Source organism: Ranitomeya imitator, chromosome 4 (assembly GCF_032444005.1).
Source record: "Ranitomeya imitator isolate aRanImi1 chromosome 4, aRanImi1.pri, whole genome shotgun sequence".
NCBI classification, from domain to species: Eukaryota; Metazoa; Chordata; class Amphibia; order Anura; family Dendrobatidae; genus Ranitomeya; species Ranitomeya imitator.
The window spans coordinates 205,161,209-205,184,471 of NC_091285.1; the positions used below are offsets into that span (position 1 = coordinate 205,161,209).

At 46.3% G+C, this 23,263-nt stretch overlaps 1 protein-coding gene across 1 annotated transcript in view; it reads left to right on the forward strand.

Annotated features, from left to right (window-relative positions):
* Positions 1-23,263, forward strand: part of DEPDC4 (DEP domain containing 4) — a 62,671-nt gene that overhangs the window by 25,120 nt on the left and 14,288 nt on the right. Inside the window, exons 4-7 of the mRNA XM_069762006.1 lie at positions 168-348; positions 1,841-2,067; positions 4,978-5,120; positions 15,682-15,807. Coding sequence (XP_069618107.1) covers positions 168-348; positions 1,841-2,067; positions 4,978-5,120; positions 15,682-15,807 — 677 coding nt within the window. The remainder of the gene's footprint in view (positions 1-167; positions 349-1,840; positions 2,068-4,977; positions 5,121-15,681; positions 15,808-23,263) is intronic.

Consider the following 23,263-nt stretch of genomic DNA (forward strand, 5'->3'; position numbering starts at 1 on the left):
AAACTCAGTAACAGGCCTTAAACTGTATCAGCATGAAAAACTCAGCAGAATCTGCTTTTTTTTTAAGCAGCCTCTTAAGCAAAAATGCAACGTGTAAACATAGCCTTATGGTGTGTTTTTGTTTTTAATAATCCAAGTGGTTAATCTTTTTGCCTTTATCCTTAAAGACATTGAAAATGTGTGGAAACAGCAAGTGATGGTTCGGCTTCTTCAGCTAATTCACATTCCTGTCTTGGAAGGCATCTTGGACTCCCCAGTTAAGGCAGAATACAAGAAGCATTTTGCAGATTTCATTGTATCCAACACCTTTCTGGACAGAGAAGTCCTACAGACTCTAAACTTGCCCAAGTAAGTCAGTAAAATATGCAATTATAACTAACTTGGGCCCAAGGACACAGCATATTTTTTATTGTTTCTTTATTACTGTGTTTCGAGAGCCTTAAGCTTTTTCATGTTCCAAACAAGTAGTCATATGGGGGAGTTTTTTTGTAGGGCAAGTACCGTACATGTAGTGAAATAGCATCATTTTGGTGTACATATAGTACATTGAAAAGTTTGATAGGTGGAGTGATCTATAACTATTGACAACTATTAACATTTGAGAATCCTAGTGCATGCTGGGATACCCCAAAGAATCGTCATCAGCCCCCTCCCTGAAGCGAAGCAGCATCAGTGACACTCACTTCAGGGGCGGTGCTAGTCCCTGTGCAATCTGCACAATGACAGTGCACTCTGTTGCTGGCTCATATCAGCAGTAACAAGTCAGCACTAGAGCCGGTTGCCAGAATACCTGGCGGCATGCAGAGACGAGCTCCGCCTCCACAAGTGCCCCCTGATGACACTTCTTTGAGTATCCCAGCATGCACTTCTCAAATGAAGCGTCCTCAAAAAGGGAGAGGGAGAATAAACCAGTTAGTGTAGTTGGGGAAGGATAGGGAATTTGTAATTAAAATAGGCTACAAAATAGTTTAGATCATGGCATTAAGTAGATAAATATTTTTTTACTATTTTTTTTTTTTCTTTGCATACGAGAAACTGATAAAGGGGATGGAGCAAAAAGAGATGAATATTCAAAAAGATTCCTAAAAATTGTGTCATTGTTTTGCGTGCAGGGGAGGGGGGAGGGGGAAAATCAGGGTTTTTTTTCTTTCTAAAGTCCGGGATTTATTTTATTAGTCCATGTGTCAGTTTTTGGAGTTTGCATGTCATCCATTTTTAAAACATGGAAAAAAAAAATACAAAGCCTCTCCAATTAGCTATTCAGTGACAAATGGAAAGTGCATGGATGGAATGTTTTTTTTTTTTTTTTTCTCATATCGCCATATATTTATTTAAAAACTTAATCTGTAATATTGCAATTTTGACATCGGTCACTGGGGCTTTTTAGACTAATACTTCCTGTTTGTTCAGTAAGAGTTTTCAGCAAAGCTCCTTGTCAGCAGAGACAGGATTACAATGGCCTCTATACACAGCTGGTAACACAGGGTCCATCAATCACAATAGGCAATGTCACCGCTGACCTTGCTCCCCTTCACAATGACCTTTGTACAGGTTCATTAAATTCTGTGTAATACAAAAGATACAGTTGGGATCTGATTAATGTGGTCAATGTGCATGTGTTGTTTCCTGAAGCTATGGGAAGTTAGTCTAAAAAAAAAAAAAAATTCCCTAGTGGCCAACGTGTAGATTGCAAGATCTTCATTCTCCATTAGTCTATTGCATAAATAGCAATTCCCTTACCAGCCATGCAGTCATTGTATGCAAAATGCTACTTTATTCTGCCTTTAGAACTACAGGCGGTGGTAATAACATTATCTAACAATATGAATTCTTTTTACAGGCTGGACCGTTGGCTCGCTGCGGCCGTTGAGTGTTTGGAGTATTTTCCAGATGAACAAATTGTAATGCTGAGCCAGGAGTTATCTCAGACTAATGGGAATGGTGACAATCTGGACTTGTACAAGAAGATGCTTTTTGACGTTATTACTAAATATTACTGCCAGGAAAGAGATCCCTTTTTGGACTGCAGAATGGTTCAGATTCTTATGGGAATTGTGGAGCTTTTGGGTAAGAACCATTATTCTATGTTTTGAGAAGTGAGACTAGTAACCAGTGAAGGTTTTCCATTATACCATTACTAGCTATTGAACCCGTTCTACACCCGGGTGGCGAGCATTTATATTCGTATATGGTCTCCATCCTGGTATGTGCTGCTCCATCCTGCGCCCCCATCCTGTCATGTGCTGCTCCCATCCTGCGTCCCCATCCTGTCATGTGCTGCTCCCATCCTGCGCCCCCATTCTGACCTGTGCTGCTCCCATCCTGCGCCCCCATTCTGACATGTGCTGCTCCCATCCTGCGCCTCCATTCTGACATGTGCTGCACCCATCCTGCGCCCCCATTCTGACATGTGCTGCTCCCATCCTGCGCCCCCATTCTGACATGTGCTGGTCCCATCCTGCGCCCCCATTCTGACATGTGCTGCTCCCATCCTGCGCCTCCATTCTGACATGTGCTGCTCCATCCTGCGTCCCGAATCCTGTCATGTGCTGCTCCCATCCTGCGTCCCCATCCTGTCATGTGCTGCTCCCATCCTGCGCCCCCATTCTGACATGTGCTGCCCTATTCTGTCATGTGCTGCTCCCATCCTGCGCCCCCGTTCTGTCATGTGCTGCTCCCATCCTGCGCCACCGTTCTTTAATTTGCTGCTCCCATCCATATGCCCCATACGCTGCTCCATAAAGGTTTATGGCCCCCATAAAATGCTCCATAGTATATGCCCCGTACACTGCTCCATAAAGGTTGATGACCCCCATAAGATGCTCCATAGTATATGCCCCCGTACACTGCTCCATAAAGGTTTATGGCCCCCATAAGATGCTCCATAGTATATGCCCCCGTACGCTGTTCCATAAAGGTTTATGGCCCCCATAAGATGCTCCATGGTATATGCCACCGTACACTGCTCCATTATGGTTTTTGGCCCCCATAAGATGCTCCATAGTATATGCCCCGTACACTGCTCCATTATGGTTTATGGCCCCCATAAGATGCTCCATAGTGTATGCCCCATACGCTGTTCCATAAAGGTTTATGGCCCCCATAAGATGCTCCATAGTGTATGCCCCGTACGCTGTTCCATAAAGGTTTATGGCCCCCATAAGATGCTCCATACTATATGCCCCCGTACACTGCTCCATTATGGTTTATGGCCCCATAAGATGCTCCATGGTATATGCCCCCGTACACTGCTCCATTATGGTTTATGGCCCCATAAGATGCTCCATGGTATATGCCACCGTACACTGCTCCATTATGGTTTTTGGCCCCCATAAGATGCTCCATAGTGTATGCCCCGTACGCTGTTCCATAAAGGTTTATGGCCCCCATAAGATGCTCCATAGTGTATGCCCCGTACGCTGTTCCATAAAGGTTTATGGCCCCCATAAGATGCTCCATAGTGTATGCCCCGTACGCTGTTCCATAAAGGTTTATGGCCCCCATAAGATGCTCCATACTATATGCCCCCGTACACTGCTCCATTATGGTTTATGGCCCCATAAGATGCTCCATTATGGTTTATGGCCCCATAAGATGCTCCATTGTATAAGCCCCGTATGCTGCTGCAATATATATATAAAAAAAATACCATACTCACCTATGGTCGCTGGGCGCCGAGTGCTGGGGGGCCTGAGCAGGCGGGGACACCGGCGCGCTGTGGGGGTCAGGTGCCGGTATCGCCGCCAGCTCAGGCCCCCCAGCACTTACTATATTCACCTGGCCCTGTTCCACCGCTGCGTGCCGCCATCTTCACGGTCCTCTGGCTGTGACTGGTCAGTCAGAGGGCGGCGCCGGCGCGCATTAAGCGCGTCATCGCGCCCTCTGAACTGAAGGTCACAGGCCGAGGACCGGGAAGATGGCGGCGCGCAGCGGTGGAACGGGGCCAGGTGAATATAGCTCATACTTACCCTCCTGGCGGTCCCTGCTTCTCTGTTGGAGATCGCGGTGTGCGTTCAGTGTTTACGCATACCGCGATCTCCTGGGAGCGTCACTCTGTGAGGCCCAGACTGCGCCGGCGCTTGCGCAGTCTATAAAGGCTTCGGACAGAGTGACGCTCCCAGCGTTATATTATAGATATTCACATTACACATACAGTGAACCTATTCGTAGTGGCCCATTGACAGGAGCAATGAAAAGTGTGCTATTCACATCTATCAGGCAGGCATCTGTAGGGATAATTTTTAGACCTTTTTTTTTTCTTAAGTAACTGAACAGAAAAGCTTATTTTTCTGATGATTATATGGTGGAATACATTGGAGGTATATATCAAGAATACTGTGACTCAGTCGTTTACCATTGTGAATTGATTTTTTTTTTAATGAGAAATGTTACATTTATTCCTTTATTTATTCATGTTGCTTGTATAGAAGCAACATATTCAGTAACCCTGTACAGAGATTATCAATGTAGACATCAGTCCCTGTACGGTGTGCCTTGTCCAGGACCTTGTCACAAGAGTGACGTTGCCTAACATGCCACACTGTGCACCCAAATTACGGCACAAAGTAATCTAATGAGTATTGCAAAGTTACACCAGACAGTCTTAAAATATGCTAAATTTGTCAAAATAAATCTGGCGATTTTTTTTAAGACTGTCATGTGTAAGTTTGTAATGTTCAAGGATTAGATAGTATTAATAATTATGCCCTAGAATTTCTCAATCTGCAGCTTGATACATGGTCAGTATGTGGGCAGCTGCCATCATGATCAGGCTCTGCATGTATCCATCGTATTCACCCTGTATGGAAAGAACAAACCTTTCCCATCATGGGTTCATTCCAGTGAGCAGGCATGACATGTAAATGCCACGGTCTGGTACACCAAGATGTGCAGTATACAGACATTCAGTGACATGATGCTTTACTTCCTGTAACCACTATATTTATTTAATAGGTGTTAATAGTGTTTTTGTTGCAGAAAATGGAAAGCAAAGCCAAGCTTTGGAAGCTGTCCAGCTTTTCCTTAGGTTGCTCATGCCACAATCAAGAGAGGAATTTCGTCGTTTAATTATTTTCCTGGCGGCTGCTTCTGAAGTTGATGCCTACCGGCTGCAGAGGCAGGTAAGGTGATCATCGGGGCCTCGCCGCTCCTGCTATAGTTAGTTAATGACACATGTCAAAGCTGAGCGAATTTGCTATTGTTTGGCTTCTTAGGGAAGAAAAGGGACAAAAGGTGCAGTTCAGAGACAAAGGGCTGAGCATTTGTCCCCTCTTTCTGGTAATCAATGGGGTTTTATCCCCTTTAACAGATCAAAACATCTGACAGGTACACATTAAATAGAAAAATTACTACAGTACAGTGCATATTGGTAACCACACATCATACTGTGTTACATAATTAAGGTTTTCTTTAAAAAAAAAAAAATTTAAAGCAGGGGTGCAGTATGTACCACATATTTCCATCTGTACCTTTTTGTGCGATTTCTAACCTGTATACAATAGTTTTCATGAGAGCAGAAGAGTCACACACTGTTCAGGAGCAGAGACACAAATACAGCACTGTATGACCAAAGCTGGGTCCTCCACACATCAAGAGACAATGGTTGCTTGACCCCTGTCTAGCGCTGTGCAGAGGCATACAGTAGAGAGGTGGCTGATGCCAACAGTAGTAGAAAGGTTTGTGTCCCGAAGAATGACGTAATGTCTATAAATATGAATGAGTAGCTCCGACACAGGAAGTACGCAAGAACAGATAGATTTATCAAGTGATATTTTATTATATTAGTGTCCGGCCAGTGGGACAGACAAAAACTGAACCAACGTTTTGGCCTCCTTCGCCTTTGTCTAGGTTTTCTGTATGGTGTAGAGGTCGGTACAGACGTTTGGCACCTGGAATGTGGGACTTGTGCTGTGTCAGGAAGGTATATGAAAACAAGGAATATGAATAGTAAAGGAGGAGAGAAAGGTAGAAAAAGAGAAAAGAATGATAAGAGAAAAAGGAAAATCAAGGGAAGAGAAAAATATATCAACCATTTGCTAACAAATGCAAAGAAAGAAGCAAAACTATAAAGAGATACCAGTACCATTAGTGAGGGGGGGGGGGGCAGAGCTGCAAGTGCCAATGGGGGGGGGGGGTGTAAAGAGAGCTACGGGTGCCATTATTGAGGGGGGCAAAGAAAGAGCTACAAGTGCCATTAGTGGGGGGGAGCTGCAAGTGCCATTAGTAAGGGGGTAAAGAGAGCTACAAGTGTCATTATTGAGGCGGGAATTAAAGAGAGAGCGACAAGTGCCATTAGTGAGGGGGGGGGGGGGGGGAGAGAGAGAGCGCTGCAAGTGCCATTAGTGAGGGGGAGAGCTACAAGTGCTAATAGTGAGAGGGGGGAAGAGAGCTACAAGTGCCATTAGTGAGGGGGAAAAGAGAGCTGCAAGTGCCATTAGTGAGGGGAGAAAGCTAGAGCTACAGGTGCCATTAGTGAGTGGGGAAAAGGGAGAGCTACAAGTGCCAATAGTGAGGGGAAAAAGAGAGCTACAAGTGCCATTAGTGAGGGGGGGAAAAGGGAGAGCTACAAGTGCCAATAGTGAGGGGAAAAAGAGAGCTACAAGTGTCATTAGTGAGGGGGATAAAGAGAGAGCTACAAGTGCCACTAGTGAGGGGGGGAGAGAGATACTAGTGCCATTAGTGAGGGAGGAAAAGAGAGAGCGCTACAAGTGCCATTAGTGAGGGGGAAAGAGCTACAAGTACCATTTGTAAGGGGGGAAAAGAGCTACAAGTGCCATTAGAGGGGGAGAGAGCTACAAGTGCCAATAGTGAGGGGAAAAAGAGAGAGCTACAAGTGCCATAAGTGGGGGGGGGGATCTGCAAATGCCATTAGTAAGGGGGGGGGGTAAAGAGAGCTAAAAGTGCCATTAGTGAGGGGGGAGAGAGAGGGCTACAGTGCCGTTAGTGGGGGGGGGGGGGGAAGAGAGAGCTACAAGTGCTATTAGTGAGGGGGAGGAACGAGAGCTACAAGTGACATTAGTGAGGGGGAAAAGAAAGAGAGCGCTATAGGTGTCACTATTGGGGGGGGGAGCTGCAAGTGCCATTAGTGAGGAGGGGGGGAGAGAGCTACAAGTGCCATTAGTGAGGGGGAAAAGAAAGAGAGCGCTATAGGTGTCACTATTGGGGGGGGAGCTACAAGTGCCATTAGTGAGGGGGAAAAGAAAGAGAGCGCTATAGGTGTCACTATTGGGGGGGGGAGCTACAAGTGCCATTAGTGAGGAGGGGGGGAGAGAGCTACAAGTGCCATTAGTGAGGGGGAAAAGAGAGAGCCACAAGTGCCATTAGTGGGGGGGGGGGGGGGGAAGAGCTACAAGTGCCATTAGTGAGGGGTGGGGGGAGCTACAAGTGCCAATAGTGAGGGGAAAAAGAGAGAGCTACAAGTGCCATAAGTGGGGGGGATCTGCAAATGCCATTAGTAAGGGGGGGGGGGGCTAAAGAGAGCTAAAAGTGCCATTAGTGAGGGGGGGGAGAGAGGGCTACAGTGCCGTTAGTGGGGGGGGGAAGAGAGAGCTACAAGTGCTATTAGTGAGGGGGAGGAACGAGAGCTACAAGTACATTAGTGAGGGGAAAAAGATAGAGAGCGCTATAGGTGTCACTATTGGGGGGGGGGAGCTACAAGTGCCATTAGTGAGGAGGGGGGGGAGAGAGCTACAAGTGCCATTAGTGAGGGGGAAAAGAGAGAGCCACAAGTGCCATTAGTGGGGGGGGGGGGGGGGAAGAGCTACAAGTGCCATTAGTGAGGGGGGGGGAGCTACAAGTGCCAATAGTGAGGGGAAAAAGAGAGAGCTACAAGTGCCCATAGTGAGGGGAAAAAGAGAGAGCTACAAGTGCCATTAGTGAGGGGGAAAAGAGAGAGCTACAAGTGCCATTAGTGAGGGGGAAAAGAGACCGCTACAAGTGCCATTAGTGGGGGGGAGAGAGCTACAAGTGCCATTAGTGAGGGGGGGGGGGAGCTACAAGTGCCAATAGTGAGGGGAAAAAGAGAGAGCCACAAGTGCCATTAGAGGGGGGATCTGCAATTGCCATTAGCAAGGGGGGGGGGGGGGTGTTGTGATCCGGTGACCTTGGAGCAGCATGAAAACTTTCACTGGAGTAGGTGGTAACTATACTGACCGCAAATCCTGATCTTAACACCGCAACTAGAAGTAGCCGATAAGTACCATTAGTGAGGGGTGGGGGGGAGAGCTGCAAGTGCCAATAGGGGGGGGGAGGGGGGTAAAGAGAGCTACAGGTGCCATTGTTGAGGGGGGCAAAGAAAGAGCTACAAGTGCCATTAGTGGGGGGGAGCTGCAAGTGCCATTAGTAAGGGGGTAAAGAGAGCTACAAGTGCCATTAGTGGGGGGGGGGGGAGAGAGAGAGAGAGCTGCAAGTGCCATTAGTGGGGGAAGAGCTGCAAGTGCCATTAGTGAGGGGGGGAGCTGCAAGTGCCATTGGGGGGAGGGGGGGCAAAGAAAGAGAGAGCTACAAGTGCCATTAGTGGGGGGGATCTGCAAGTGCCATTAGTAAGGGGGGTTAAAGAGAGCTACAAGTGCCATTAGTGGGGGGAAAGAGAGAGCTACAAGTGCTATTAGTCAGAGGGGGGAAGAGAGCTTCAAGTGCCATTATTGAGGGGGGGAAAGAGAGCTAAAAGTGCCATTAGTGAGGGGGGAGAGAGAGGGCTACAGTGCCGTTAGAGGGGGGGGGGGGGGAGAGAGAGCTACAAGTGCTATTAGTGAGGGGGAGGAACGAGAGCTACAAGTGACATTAGTGAGGGGGAAAAGAAAGAGAGCGCTATAGGTGTCACTATTGGGGGGGGGGAGCTACAAGTGCCATTAGTGAGGAGGGGGGGAGAGAGCTACAAGTGCCATTAGTGAGGGGGAAAAGAGAGAGCCACAAGTGCCATTAGTGGGGGGGGGAAGAGCTACAAGTGCCATTAGTGAGGGGTGGGGGGAGCTACAAGTGCCAATAGTGAGGGGAAAAAGAGAGAGCTACAAGTGCCATAAGTGGGGGGATCTGCAAATGCCATTAGTAAGGGGGGGGGGGTAAAGAGAGCTAAAAGTGCCATTAGTGAGGGGGGGAGAGAGGGCTACAGTGCCGTTAGTGGGGGGGGGGAAGAGAGAGCTACAAGTGCTATTAGTGAGGGGGAGGAACGAGAGCTACAAGTACATTAGTGAGGGGGAAAAGAGAGAGCTACAAGTGCCATTATTGAGGGGAGAAAGGTAGAGCTACAAGTGCCATTAGTGAGGGGGGAAAAGGGAGACCTACAAGTGCCAATAGTGAGGGGAAAAAGAGAGCTACAAGTGCCATTAGTGGGGGGGGGGGAAGGGAGAGCTACAAGTGCCATTATTGAGGGGTGAAAGAGAGAGCTACAAGTGCCATTAGTGGGGGGAAAGAGAGAGCTACAAGTGCTATTAGTGAGAGGGGGGAAGAGAGCTACAAGTGCCATTAGTGAGGGGGAAAAGAGAGCTGCAAGTGCCATTAGTGAGGGGAGAAAGATAGAGCTACAGGTGCCATTAATGAGGGGGGGGGGGGGGGGGAAAGGGAGAGCTACAAGTGCCAATAGTGAGGGGAAAAAGAGAGCTACAAGTGCCATTAGTGAGGGGGGAAAAGGGAGAGCTACAAGTGCCAATAGTGAGGGGAAAAAGAGAGCTACAAGTGTCATTAGTGAGGGGGATAAAGAGAGAGCTACAAGTGCCACTAGTGAGGGGGGGAGAGAGATACTAGTGCCATTAGTGAGGGAGGAAAAGAGAGAGAGCTACAAGTGCCATTAGTGAGGGGGAAAGAGCTACAAGTACCATTTGTAAGGGGGGAAAAGAGCTACAAGTGCCATTAGAGGGGGAGAGAGCTACAAGTGCCAATAGTGAGGGGAAAAAGAGAGAGCTACAAGTGCCATAAGTGGGGGGGGATCTGCAAATGCCATTAGTAAGGGGGGGGGGGGTAAAGAGAGCTAAAAGTGCCATTAGTGAGGGGGGGAGAGAGGGCTACAGTGCCGTTAGTGGGGGGGGGGGGGGAGAGAGAGAGCTACAAGTGCTATTAGTGAGGGGGGGGGAGAGCTACAAGTGACATTAGTGAGGGGGAAAAGAAAGAGAGCGCTATAGGTGTCACTATTGGGGGGGGGGGGGAGAGCTACAAGTGCCATTAGTGAGGAGGGGGGGGAGAGAGATACAAGTGCCATTAGTGAGGGGGAAAAGAGAGAGCTACAAGTGCCATTAGTGGGGGGGGGGAAAGCTACAAGTGCCATTAGTGAGGGGGGGAGCTACAAGTGCCAATAGTGAGGGGAAAAAGAGAGAGCTACAAGTACCATTAGTGAGGGGGAAAAGAGAGAGCTACAAGTGCCATTAGTGAGGGGGAAAAGAGAGAGCTACAAGTGCCATTAGTGAGGGGGAAAAGAGACCGCTACAAGTGCCATTAGTGGGGGGAGAGAGCTACAAGTGCCATTAGTGAGGGGGGGGGAGCTACAAGTGTCAATAGTGAGGGGAAAAAGAGAGAGCCACAAGTGCCATTAGAGGGGGGAGCTACAAGTGCCATTAGTGGGGGGATCTGCAATTGCCATTAGTAAGGGGGGGGGGGGTGTTATGATCCGGTGACCTTGGAGCAGCATGAAAACTTTCACTGGAGTAGGTGGTAACTATACTGACCGCAAATCCTGATCTTAACACCGCAACTAGAAGTAGCCGTGGGGTGTACCTAACAAACCCTAGACACCTCGTCACAGCCGGAGGACTAGATATCCCCATAGATGGAAATAGGAATACTATCTTGCCTCAGAGCAGAACCCCAAAGGATAGGCAGCCCCCCACAAATATTGGCTGTGAGTAGTAGAGGAAAGACAAACACAGGTAGAAAACAGGATTTAGCACAAGAGGCCACTCTAGCTAAAATAGGAAAGGATAGAACAGAGTCCTGTGCGGTCAGTATTAAAACCCTTCCAAAAATATCCACAGCAGATTATACCAAAAATTCCTCCATCTAACTAAAGACGTGGAACGTATATCTGCAACTCCAGAGACTCCTAAACTCAGAGCAGGAATACAATCAAAAAACAAGCACACAGCTTGTGTGCCATAGAAAAAGAAACAGACACTTACCTTTGCTGAATTGGCAGCTAAGCAGGAGAAGCCAGACAAAGATCCAACACTTCCCAAGAAACATTGACAACTGGCAAGGACTAAAGAGTCCTGCAAACCTAAATACCCCAGTCAGAATTGCAATTAGCAGATACACCTGTCCAGGACTGCAGGCCAGGGACAACTGCATTACCACCTACAACCACCGGAGGGAGCCCAAAAGCAGAATTCACAACAGGGGGGTAAAGAGAGAGCTACAAGTGCCATTAGTGAGGGGGGAAGAGAGAGAGCTACAAGTGCCATTAGTGAGGGTGAAAAGAGAGCTACAAGTACCATTAGTGAGGGGGGAGCTACAAGTGCCATTAGTGAGGGGGGAAGAGAGCTACAAGTGCCATTAGTGAGGGCGAAAAGAGAGCTACAAGTACCATTAGTGAGGGGGGGGGGGAGCTACAAGTGCCATTAGTGAGGGGGAAAAAGAGAGAGCTACAAGTGCCATTAGAGGGGGGAGCTACAAGTGCCATTAGTGAGGGGGAGGAGAGAGAGCTACAAGTGCCATTAGTGGAGGAGGTCTGCAATTGCCATTAGTAAGGGGGGGGTAAAGAGAGCTACAAGTGCCATTAGTGAGGGGGGAAAGAAAGAGAGCGCTATGAGTGTCACTAGTGGGGGGGGGGGGGGGAGAGAGCTACAAGTGCCATTAGTGGGGGGGATCTGCAATTGCCATTAGTAAGGGAGGGGGGGGGGGCGGGAGAGAGAGCTACAAGTGCCATTAGTGAGGGGGGGGGGGGGAAGAGAGAGCTACAAGTGCCATTAGTGAGGGGGGAAAGAGAGAGAGCTACAGTGCCATTAGTGGGGGGGAGAGCTACAAGTGCTATTAGTGAGGGGGGGGGGAGAGAGAGCTACAAGTGCCATTATTGAGGGGGAAAAGAGAGAGCTACAAGTGCCATTAGTGGAGGAGGTCTGCAATTGCCATTAGTAAGGGGGGGGTAAAGAGAGCTACAAGTGCCATTAGTGAGGGGGGAAAGAAAGAGAGCGCTATGAGTGTCACTAGTGGGGGGGGGGGGGGGAGAGAGCTACAAGTGCCATTAGTGGGGGGGATCTGCAATTGCCATTAGTAAGGGAGGGGGGGGGGGCGGGAGAGAGAGCTACAAGTGCCATTAGTGAGGGGGGGGGGGGAAGAGAGAGCTACAAGTGCCATTAGTGAGGGGGGAAAGAGAGAGAGCTACAGTGCCATTAGTGGGGGGGAGAGCTACAAGTGCTATTAGTGAGGGGGGGGGGGAGAGAGAGCTACAAGTGCCATTATTGAGGGGGAAAAGAGAGAGCTACAAGTGCCATTAGTGGGGGGGGGAGAGCTACAAGTGCCATTAGTGAGGGGGAAAAGAGAGCTACAAGTGCCAGTAGTGGGGGGGGGGGGGGGGGGGGAGAGCTACAAGTGCCATTAGTGAGGGGGAGAGAGCTACAAGTGCCATTAGTGAGGGGGAGAGAGCTACAAGTGCCATTAGTGAGGGGGGGAAAGAGAGCTACAAGTGCCTTTAGTGAGGGGGAAAAGAGAGCTACAAGTACCATTAGTGAGGGGGAGAGAACTACAAGTGCCATTAGTGAGGGGGGAAAAGAGAGCTGCAAGTGCCATTAGTGAGGGGGGAAAAGGGAGTGCTACAAGTGCCAAGGTGAGGGGAAAAAGAGAGAGCTACAAGTGTCATTAGTGAGGGGAAAAAGAGAGCTACAAGTGTCATTAGTGAGGGGGAAAAGAGAGCTACAAGTGCCACTAGTGAGGGGGAGAGAGATACTAGTTCCATTAGTGAGGGAGGAAAAGAGAGAGCTACAAGTGCCATTAGTGAGGGGGGAAAGATCTACAAGTGCCATTTGTGAGGGGGGAAAAGAGCTACAAGTGCCATTAGGACTACTGTAATGCTCTATTAATTGGCCTCCCCCTCGCGACTTTCCCCTCTCCAGTCCATCCTTAATGCAGCAGCCAGGGTTGTCCATCTGGCTAATCGTTACTCGGACGCGTCCGCTCTTCGCCAGTCATTACACTGCCCATTCATTACAGGATACAATTCAAAGTACTTGTTCTCACCCACAAAGCTCTCCACAGTGCGGCACCCCCTTACATCTCCTCCCTTATTTCTGTCTATCGGCCTAACCGACCACTGTGCTCTGCAAATGACTTTCGACTAACCTCTGCATTAATCCGTACCTCCTACTCCCGACTCCAAGACTTCTCCCGTGCTGTGCCAATCCTCTGGAATGCTCTACCCCAAGATATTAGGACCATCCACAATTTGCATAGTTTTAGGCGCTCGCTCAAAACACATTTGTTCAGAACGGCCTACCACGTTCACTAATCAAACTCATTTTATGTTGTGTGTGTGTGTAGCCCATTCACTATCTCCATTTATCCCCCACCCTCTGAAGATGGCTGGACCATCATTGTAAATACAGCATTGTAAATACACACCTGTACTTTGTATCTCCCCCACCCCATTGTAGATTGTAAGCTCTCACAAGCAGGGTCATCTTATTTCGCTTTAATTATTGTATTGTTAACGTTGTTACTTATGTCTGTTGTGTTTGATACTGTTAAACTGTAATGCGCTGTGGAATATGTGGGCGCTATATAAATAAAGATTATTATTATTAGAGGGGGAGAGAACTACAAGTGCCAATAGTGAGGGGAAAAAGAGAGAGCTACAAGTGCCATTAGTGGGGGGATCTGCAAGTGCCATTAGTAAGGGGGGGTAAAGAGAGCTACAAGTGACATTAGTGAGGGGGTATAAAGAGAGCTAACAGTGCCATTAGTGGGGTGGGGGAGAGCTACAAGTGCTATTAGTGAGAGGGGGGAAGAGAGCTACAAGTGCCAATAGTGAGGGGGGGAAAAGAGAGAGCTACAAGTGCCACTAGTGGGGGAGCTATAAGTGCCATTAGTGAGAGAGGAAAAGAGAAAGCTACAAGTGCTATTAGTGAGGGGGGAAGAGAGCTGCAAGTGCCAATAGTGAGGGGGAAAAGAGAGAGCTACAAGTGCCATTAGAGGGGGGAGCTACAAGTACCAATAGGGTGATAAGGGCTACAAGTGCCATTAGAGGGGGAGAGAGAGCTACAAGTGCCAATAGTGAGGGGAAAAAAGAGAGAGATCCAAGTGCCAATAGTGAGGGGAAAAAGAGAGAGCTCCAAGTGCCGATAGTGAGGGGGGGGGGGGGGTAAAGAGAGAGCTCCAAGTGCCAATAGTGAGGGGAAAAAGAGAGAGCTCCAAGTACCAATAGTGAGGGGGGTAAAGAGAGCTCCAAGTGCAATTAGAGGGGGTGGGAGAGCTACAAGTGCCAATAGTGAGGGGAAAAAGAGAGAGCTACAAGTGCTATTAATGGCAGGGGGGAGTGAGATACAAGTGCCATTTGTTGGGAAAAAAATACCTGCACCATACAGATAACCTTGATAAAGGCCAAATCGGCCGAAACATTTATTTGGTTTTTGTCTGTCCCACTGGCGGAGACTAATATAATAAGATATCACTTGAGCAATCCATCTGTTCCTGTGTACTCAGTGCTGATGTTACTTATTCAGAATTGTAACATGAAGTCAGCTACTACAACACCCATACTCTTCAATAGAGAGAGTAACAGGCATGCAGGGTTCCCTCCTTTCTACAGTACTGTTTGGGGGAGAAGGGGACCCCAGTTCTCCATTTATGGTGTATACTTTTAATGTCATAAACCTCTCTAAATGTATTACCCCTTTCAGCTTTATTGTAGCAATTGTCAGCCGTTAAATGTGGCCCTTAGGTCAGAAATGCTTGAGCACCACTGATGTAAAGACAAGTCCAGAGCTTCAGCAGTCCAGTAGAGAATCACTGGCGTGCAGCTTTAACATGCACAATGCCCCACTCCATTCTGTCAGTGGTGAAAGTGCCTAGTTCTAGCGATTGGGGTCCCAGCAGTCAGATTTAAAAGTTATCATCAATCCAGTGGATAGGTGAGAACTTCTTCCAACCGAAAGTTGCCAGAGCTGCTATTATGACAAGTAATAGCTTTTTAGGTGTGTGTTAAAGTCATAGGCTTGATATGCTGATCACTGCATATTTCTGTAAGGCTGTGTTCACATGTCCAGTAGTGATCAGTTAGAACGGATCCAGCAGAAATCCGTTGGCAATAAAGTAGTGCAGACAAAACGTTCGAATCCGTTTTTAAAAAACTGATCTCTGCTGGTACTGTTTTTTAACATTGGAGTCTAAAGAAAAATGGATGCCTGATTAACATATCCATTTTCCATAATTTTGTAACGGGTACGTTTTTCGCTTACTGGATCCAATAACGGATCCATTACAAATAAAAACAAACAAAACAGATGACTGATTAACGGATCCATTTTCCATAGACTTCAATGTTATAAAAAGGGTACCAGTAGAGATCAGTTATTTAAAAACGGATTGAAAAGTTGTCTGCACTACTTTATTGCCAACGGGTTTCTGCTGGGTCCGTTCTAACTGGTCACTACTGGACATGTGAACACAGCCTTACAGTCATTTTTTAAATGTGGATAATAAAAAATACCTATATGTTTTATTGCAAATCTACTCCCTTTTTTTTCTCTTTATTTTTTTGTCCAGTTTGATAACAAAGTGATAGTGTTAAAAACATTCACAAAAGTCATAGTTCACAACCCCACAGTATCAAGAGGACAAAGTGAACAATTCACTATGTTTCTACTGAATCATTCAAGGGACCTCTTCAAGGTAAGTTTGAATTTAGGATTGTGTGTTTTAGGCCTTCGTTACAAAACTAGATCTGATTATATTGGACAAGTTGTTAATTTCATGTAGCCGCATAGATTAGAGGAGCGCTAATGACAGGGGTGCAAGCAAGAGTATACAGGACAGCATGGGATCGCAGCGGATGTTTTCTGTAATGTAAAGATTTTGCTGCTTGTTGTTAAAGTACACAGCGGGGGCACATCTATAAGATTATATCAGCACAGGGACAATTTTATTTTCATTGCATCCAATAGAACTTGTGATTTAAATATACTTTGTTCATGGGAAAACCCTCTTTAAATAATTCCAGTAGCCATCCAAATTATTCAAACCCTACCCACTGGCCCCAATGCAAATTGGGTTTATTATCAACATTTACAAATTTCTGCTGGGTTATCAAGAGACTATACACTGTTCCTTGCGTTGCATCTTCTTGGCTGCCATGGTGGGTGCGCTCCAGAAGATTGACATTTTACACCGGTAGCATAGCTGAGCAGCAAGTCTGAACTGTGCACTCTGCCATTATGCTAGCGGAGGCAGCTTTGTCCTCCATGCTTTAACTCCAAGATGTACTACTGATCCAAAAACACAAGAAGTGTCCGCTCCAAAGTGCTGAAAACCATATTGATGGGCCAGAGAAGTGGAACTCTGTCCTGTGGTGTGATGAAATGAGACCAGAACTTTTCAGGCCTAGGGTTCAGCGGTATGTCTAGAGTAGCAAGAACAAAACATGCACTAAAAAAAACATCTGGCCCACAGTGAAGCATGCTGATGTCTTGGTGATGATCTGAGGGCTCTTATGCTTCCTCCGGCATTCTGAATCCTGCAGCATGTGGAAGGCAAGATGGATTTGATCAAGCTTCAGGAAATCCTATGAGATAATATACTGCCATCTTTGATAAAGATGAAACCTGGGTGTTATTGGACCTTGGAGCAGATAAATACATTGTTCAAAAAAATAAAGGGAACACTTAACAGAATATAACTCCAAGTAAATCAAACTTCTGTGAAATCAAACTGTCCACTTAGGAAGCAACACTGTTTGACAATCAATTTCACATGCTGTTGTGCAAATGGAATAGACAACAGATGGAAATTACTGGCAAGTATCAAGATACACTCAATAAAGGAGTGGTTCTGCAGGTGGGGACTACATCTCAGTACCAATGCTTTCTGCCTGATGTTTTGGTCACTTTTGAATGTTGGTTGTGCTTTCACACGCATGGTAGCATGAGACGGACTCTACAACCCACACAAGTGGCTCAGGTAGTGCAGCTCATCCAATGTGGCACATCAATGCGAGCTGTGGCATGAAGGTTTGCTGTGTCTGTCAGCGTAGTGTCCACAGGCTGGAGGCAATACCAGGACACAGGCCAATACACCAGGAGATGTGGAGGGGGCCGTAGGAGGGCAACAACCCAGCAGCAGGACAGCTACCTCAGCCTTTGTGCAAGGAGGAACAGGAGGATCACTGCCAGAGTCCTGCAAAATGACCTCCAGCAGGCCACAAATGTGCATATGTCTGCACAAACAATTAGAAACCGACTCCATGAGGATGGTCTGCGTGCCCGACGTCTACAGATGGGGGTTGTGCTCACAGCCCAACACCGTATAGGACTCTTGGCATTTGCCACAGAACACCAGGATTAGCAAATTCACCACTGATGCCCTGTGCACTTCACAGATGAAGGCAGGTTCACACTGAGCACATGTGAAAGACGTGACAGAGTCTGGAGACGCCGTGAAGAGCGATCTGCTGCCTGCAACATTCTTCAGCATGATCGGTTTGGCAGTGGGTCAGTAATGGTGTGGGGTGGCATTTCTTTTGAGGGCCGCACAGCCCTCCATGTGCTCGCCAGAGGTAGCCTGACTGCCATTAGGTACCGAGATGAGATCCTCAGACCCCTTGTGAGACCATATGCTAGTGCGGTTGGCCCTGGGTTCCTCCTAATGCAGGACAATGCCCGACCTCCTGTGGTTGGAGTGTGTCAGCAGTTCCTGCAAGATGAAGGCATTGAAGCTATGGACTGGCCCTCCCGTTCCCCAGACCTGAATCCTTTTGAACACTTCTGGGACATCATGTGTCGCACCATCCACTAACGTCCCGTTGCACCACAGACTGTCCAGGAGTTGGCGGATGCTTTAGTCCAGGTCTGGGAGGAGATCCCTCAGGAGACCATCCGCCGCCTCATCAGGAGCATGCCCAGGCATTGCAGGGAGATCATACAGGCACGAGGAGGACACACACACTACTGAGCATCGTTTCCTTGTCTTGAGGCATTTCTGCTGAAGTTGGATCAGCCTGTAACTTCATTTTCCACTTTGATTTTGAGCATCATTCCAACTCCAGATCTGTGTGGGATATTAGTTGTGATTTACGTTGATCATTTTTAGGTTTTATTGTTCTCAACACATTCCACTATGTAATGAATAAAGATTTACATCTGGAATATTTCATTCAGTGATATCTAGGATGTGGGATTTTAGTGTTCCCTTTATTTTTTTGAGCAGTGTATTTTGTTCAACCTGATCAAAATAAAAAAAAATTCAAACCTTTATTTGGACCATTTTTTTCAAGATAACTCCAAGTATACCCAAGAGTTCACTAAGGCCTCGGTCTCAGAAAAAGTAGTGGAAAATTTTGGAATGGTTGTTGTAGTCACCGGACGCAAAACCCATAGAAAATTTTTGGATTTGAAGGGGGCTGTTGCAGTTTGTAAACCCAAAAATGTTAGTGACCTAGAGGTCATAGTCCAAGTGTAATGATTAATATTTCTCAGAAGCTGGCAGGTCATAGCAGCTAGAGGGTGCTCTAATTACTAAAAATGCTTATAATGAAGGGGCTGATTAATTCTGAGACTGCAATAGTCTTTAGAAGTGTCATTTTAGTTTGCTAATATACTTACCATACAGTCATGGCCAAAAGCATTGACACCCCTGCCATTCTGTCAGATAATACTCAGTTTCCTCCTGAAAATGATTGCAATCACAAATTCTTTGTTATTATTATCTTCATTTAATTTGTCTTAAATAAAAAAAACACAAAAAGAATTGTCCTAAAGCCAAATTGGATATCATTTCACACCAAACATAAAAAAGGGGGTGGACAAAAGTATTGACACTGTTCGAAAAATCATGTGATGCTTCTCTAATTTGTGTAATTAACAGCACCTGTAACTTACCTGTGGCACCTAACAGGTGTTGGCAATAACTAAATCACACTTGCAGCCAGTTGACATGGATTAAAGTTGACTCAACCTTTGTCCTGTGTCCTTGTGTGTACCACATTGAGCATGGAGAAAAGAAAAGACCAAAGAACTGTCTAAAGACTTGAGAAACCAAATTGTGAGGAAACATGAGCAATCTCAAGGCTACAAGTCCATCTCCAAAGACCTAAATGTTCCTGCGTCTACCGTGCGCAGTGTCATCAGGAAGTTTAAAGCCCATGGCACTGTGGCTAACCTCCCTAGATGTGGACGGAAAAGAAAAATTGACAAGAGATTTCAACGCAAGATTGTGCGGATGTTGGATAAAGAACATCGACTAACATCCAAACAAGTTCAAGCTGCCCTGCAGTCCGAGGGTACAACAGTGTCAACCCGTACTATCCGTCGGCGTCTGAATGAAAAGGGACTGTATGGTAGGAGACCCAGGAAGACCCCACTTCTTACCCCGAGACATAAAAAAGCCAGGCTGGAGTTTGCCTAAACTTACCTGAAAAAGCCTAAAACGTTTTGGAAGAATGTTCTCTGGTCAGATGAGACAAAAGTAGAGCTTTTTGGGCAAAGGCATCAACATAGAGTTTACAGGAGAAAAAAAGAGGCATTCAAAGAAAAGAACACGGTCCCTACAGTCAAACATGGCAGAGGTTCCCTGATGTATTGGGGTTGCTTTGCTGCCTCTGGCACTGGACTGCTTGACCGTGTGCATGGCATTATGAAGTCTGAAGACTACGCACAAATTTTGCAGCATAATGTAGGGCCCAGTGTGAGAAAGCTGGGTCTTCCTCAGAGGTCATGGGTCTTCCAGCAGGACAATGACCTAAAACACACTTCAAAAAGCATTAGAAAATGGTGTGAGAGAAAGCACTGGAGACTTCTAAGGTGGCCAGCAATGAGTCCAGACCTGAATCCCATAGAACACCTGTGGAGAGATCTAAAAATGGCAGTTTGGAGAAGGCACCCTTCAAATATCAGGGACCTGGAGCAGTTTGCCAAAGAAGAATGGTCTAAAATTCCAGCAGAGCATTGTAAGAAACTCATTGATGGTTACCGGAAGCGGTTGGTCGCAGTTATTTTGGCTAAAGGTTGTGCAACCAAGTATTAGGCTGAGGGTGCCAATACTTTTGTCTGGCCCATTTTTGGAGTTTTGTGTGAAATGATCAATGTTTTGCTTTTTGCTTCATTCTCTTTTGTGTTTTTTCATTTAAGACAAATTAAATGAACATAATAATACCAAATAATTTGTGTTTGCAATCATTTTCAACACGGTGGCACAGTGGTTAGCACTGCTGCCTTGCAGCGCTGAGTCCTGGGTTCTAATCCCATCCAGGACAACATTTGCAAAGAGTTTGTATGTTCTCTCCGTGTTTGCGTGGGTTTCCTCCGGGTACTTCGGTTTCCTCCTACATTCCAAAGACATACTGATAGGGATTCTAGATTGTGAGCCCCATTGGGGACAGTGATGATAATGTGTGCAGAACTGTAAACCGCTGCGGAATATGTTAGCGCTATATAAAAATAAAGATTATTATTATTATTATTTTCAGGAAGAAAATGAGTATTATTTGACAGAATTGCAGGGGTGTCAATACTTTTGGCCATGACTGTATATACTAGAGTATAAGCCGAGGCACCTAACTTTGCCACAAAATACTGGGTAAGCCTATTGACTCGAGTATAAGGCTGGGTTCCCATTGCGTTATGGGAACGCGCTTAACGGACAGCGTTGCACGGCGAAATTAACGCCGTGCAACGCGTCCGTTAGCGCGCCTATTCACGGCAATGGGAACGCGCAGCACTAGCGTGTGCCATGTTTGGCACGCGCTAGCGACGCGCCGGTGTTTCCTGGCGCGCCGCGGACGCTGCTTGCAGCGTCCGAGGCGCGCCCGCGGTCCGTTCCCCGCTCTCGCAGATCGGGGATCTGCAAGAGCGGGGACGTTACCGCGACCCCAGGACGTGGCCCCATTAAAAACATTGCGTTAGCGCAACCCGCTAGCGCTAAACGGGTTGCACTAACGCAATGTGACCCTAGCCTAAGCCGGGTATGCATTGTCGCCTCATCCCCCATCCTGGTATGCATAGCTCTCCCGTCCCTGTCATTGTATGCATGGCTCCCCCGTCCCTGTCATTGTATGCATGGCTATTTATCCCCAATCCTTGTATGCATGATTTCTGTAAAAAAAAAAAAATCCTACTCACCTGCCTGCGTGCCCTCAATGGCACTGCATCTCATTCGTTCCGGCACCAGCAGCTCTTCCTGTGCAGAGCGATCACCTGGCGCCGCTCATTAAGGTAATGAATATTCTCTCCACGCCTCTGGGAGTGGAGAGACATGCATATGCATTACCGTAATGAGTCAGTTTTGATGAAGGATTGAAGTCTTTTACTTCTTTGAGAGCAAGTGAAATATTTTGCTGAAATATGGTTAACCCCTTAATGACAGCCAATACGTCTTTTAACTGACCTGAGATATAAGAGAATAGCCTCCCCATACAGGTGACAATCGAGCATCTGTCGGTTGTACACTATAGCTGACAACTTGCTGTATCAGCCACGATCAGTATTTGCACCTTCTAAATCTGTTTAACCCCTTAGATGCTGCTGTCAATAGTGATTACATCATTATAAATGGTTAACAGAGTGTGGCTTCTTCTTTGTCACAATTGGTGCCCTCAGATCATGATTTTGTTGTCCTGATGTTTGCGATGGCAATTCATGACCAAATCGTGGCCTTAGAGTCTGACGGCTGTAGTAATCTGTTTAGAAGTTAGCAACATTTAGGTGGTAAAAATACACATTGTCATTCCTATCATGCCACTTTGCATTAATTCCTGTAAAGCACCTGAAGGGTTAATAAACTACCTGACAGCAGTTTTCAATATGTTTAGGGGTGCTGTTTTTAAAATGGTATCACGTTTGTGGGTTTCCCAATATATGGGACCCCTAAAGTCACTTCAAACATGGATAAGTCCCTAAAAAAATAAATGTGGTAAATTTCTTTGAAAAAATTAAAAATTGCTGCTACATTTTTAAACCTCCTAAAATGCTAACAAAATAAAATAACATTTTACAAATGGTGCTGATGTAAAGCAGACATGTGGGAAATGTTATTTATTAATGGTTTGCTGTTGTATGACTATCTGGATTAAAGGGATAATCATTCAAATTCAGAAAATTGCTAATTTTTTAACATTTTTCTCAAATTTTTTATATTTTTTATAAATAAACACAAAAAATGTTGAACTAAATTTACCATTATCATAAAGTATAATGTGTCACGAAAAAACAATCCCAAAATCACTGGGATTTGTTGAAGCGTTGCAGAGTTATTACCACATAAAGTGACACTGGTCAGATTTCAAAAATTTGGCTCGGTCACTAGGGGGTTAATCTGTTTTCTATGGGAGTGGAATCTTTTTCCCTGCAGCCTGCTCCATGTTGTCCAAATACTTGTCGAAATCAAACTCCTCATCTGTTGAGGATGAAGGAACAGCAGCAGCAGCACTGGCAGGACCCGAATCCTCTTGTTCTTGGCCATCCTGTAGCCCACTCATCCTAACTGCTACCTCAGTCAGAGCTTCTTTTCCTTTAGTAAGCTGTTGATCATCCAGCAATATACGATGACTCGGGTCCATATAAACAGCTACCAGAAGAATTTTATTGTCTAAGAGTCTCTCTGTTTCCTTGAAGCAGCAATGCCATCTGCGATTTTAACCTCCTCTTTTGGACAGGCAAAACAAGAAGTTCTTTAACTCCTTTATAAAAATGCCAGGACTTAAATCCTCCGCTTGTAACTTTTTAGTCACTGTAAATGGGTGATGAAGCAATTCCTTCAATTTAGCAACCTGTGTCCATTGAACGTCATGTAGTGTTACCTGAGGGTTGGCCATGTCTACAAGGAAGGGTTTCAGATCAAGCAATCGCTCAGTCGTTAAATAGGTGCTGTCCCACCGAGTTGCTTGATCTTCAATTGCCCCTTTTCCGCACGTCTCCTAGATGGAATCAATTTTAGAGGTTCTGGCAACAATAGCCAATTTACTCACTTTGCTAATCAGCGTTCCAGCATGTCTCTCTTCCAGACTATCTCTGTGTGCACAACACGGCGCATGTGATGAATAGGAAAGAGGTGTGAAGCAGCTTCAACAAGATCATCTAATTGTAAAGAATCATTTTGCTGTTCTTCTGTAGTAATATCTGTTTGTTCCTCTGTTATGGGA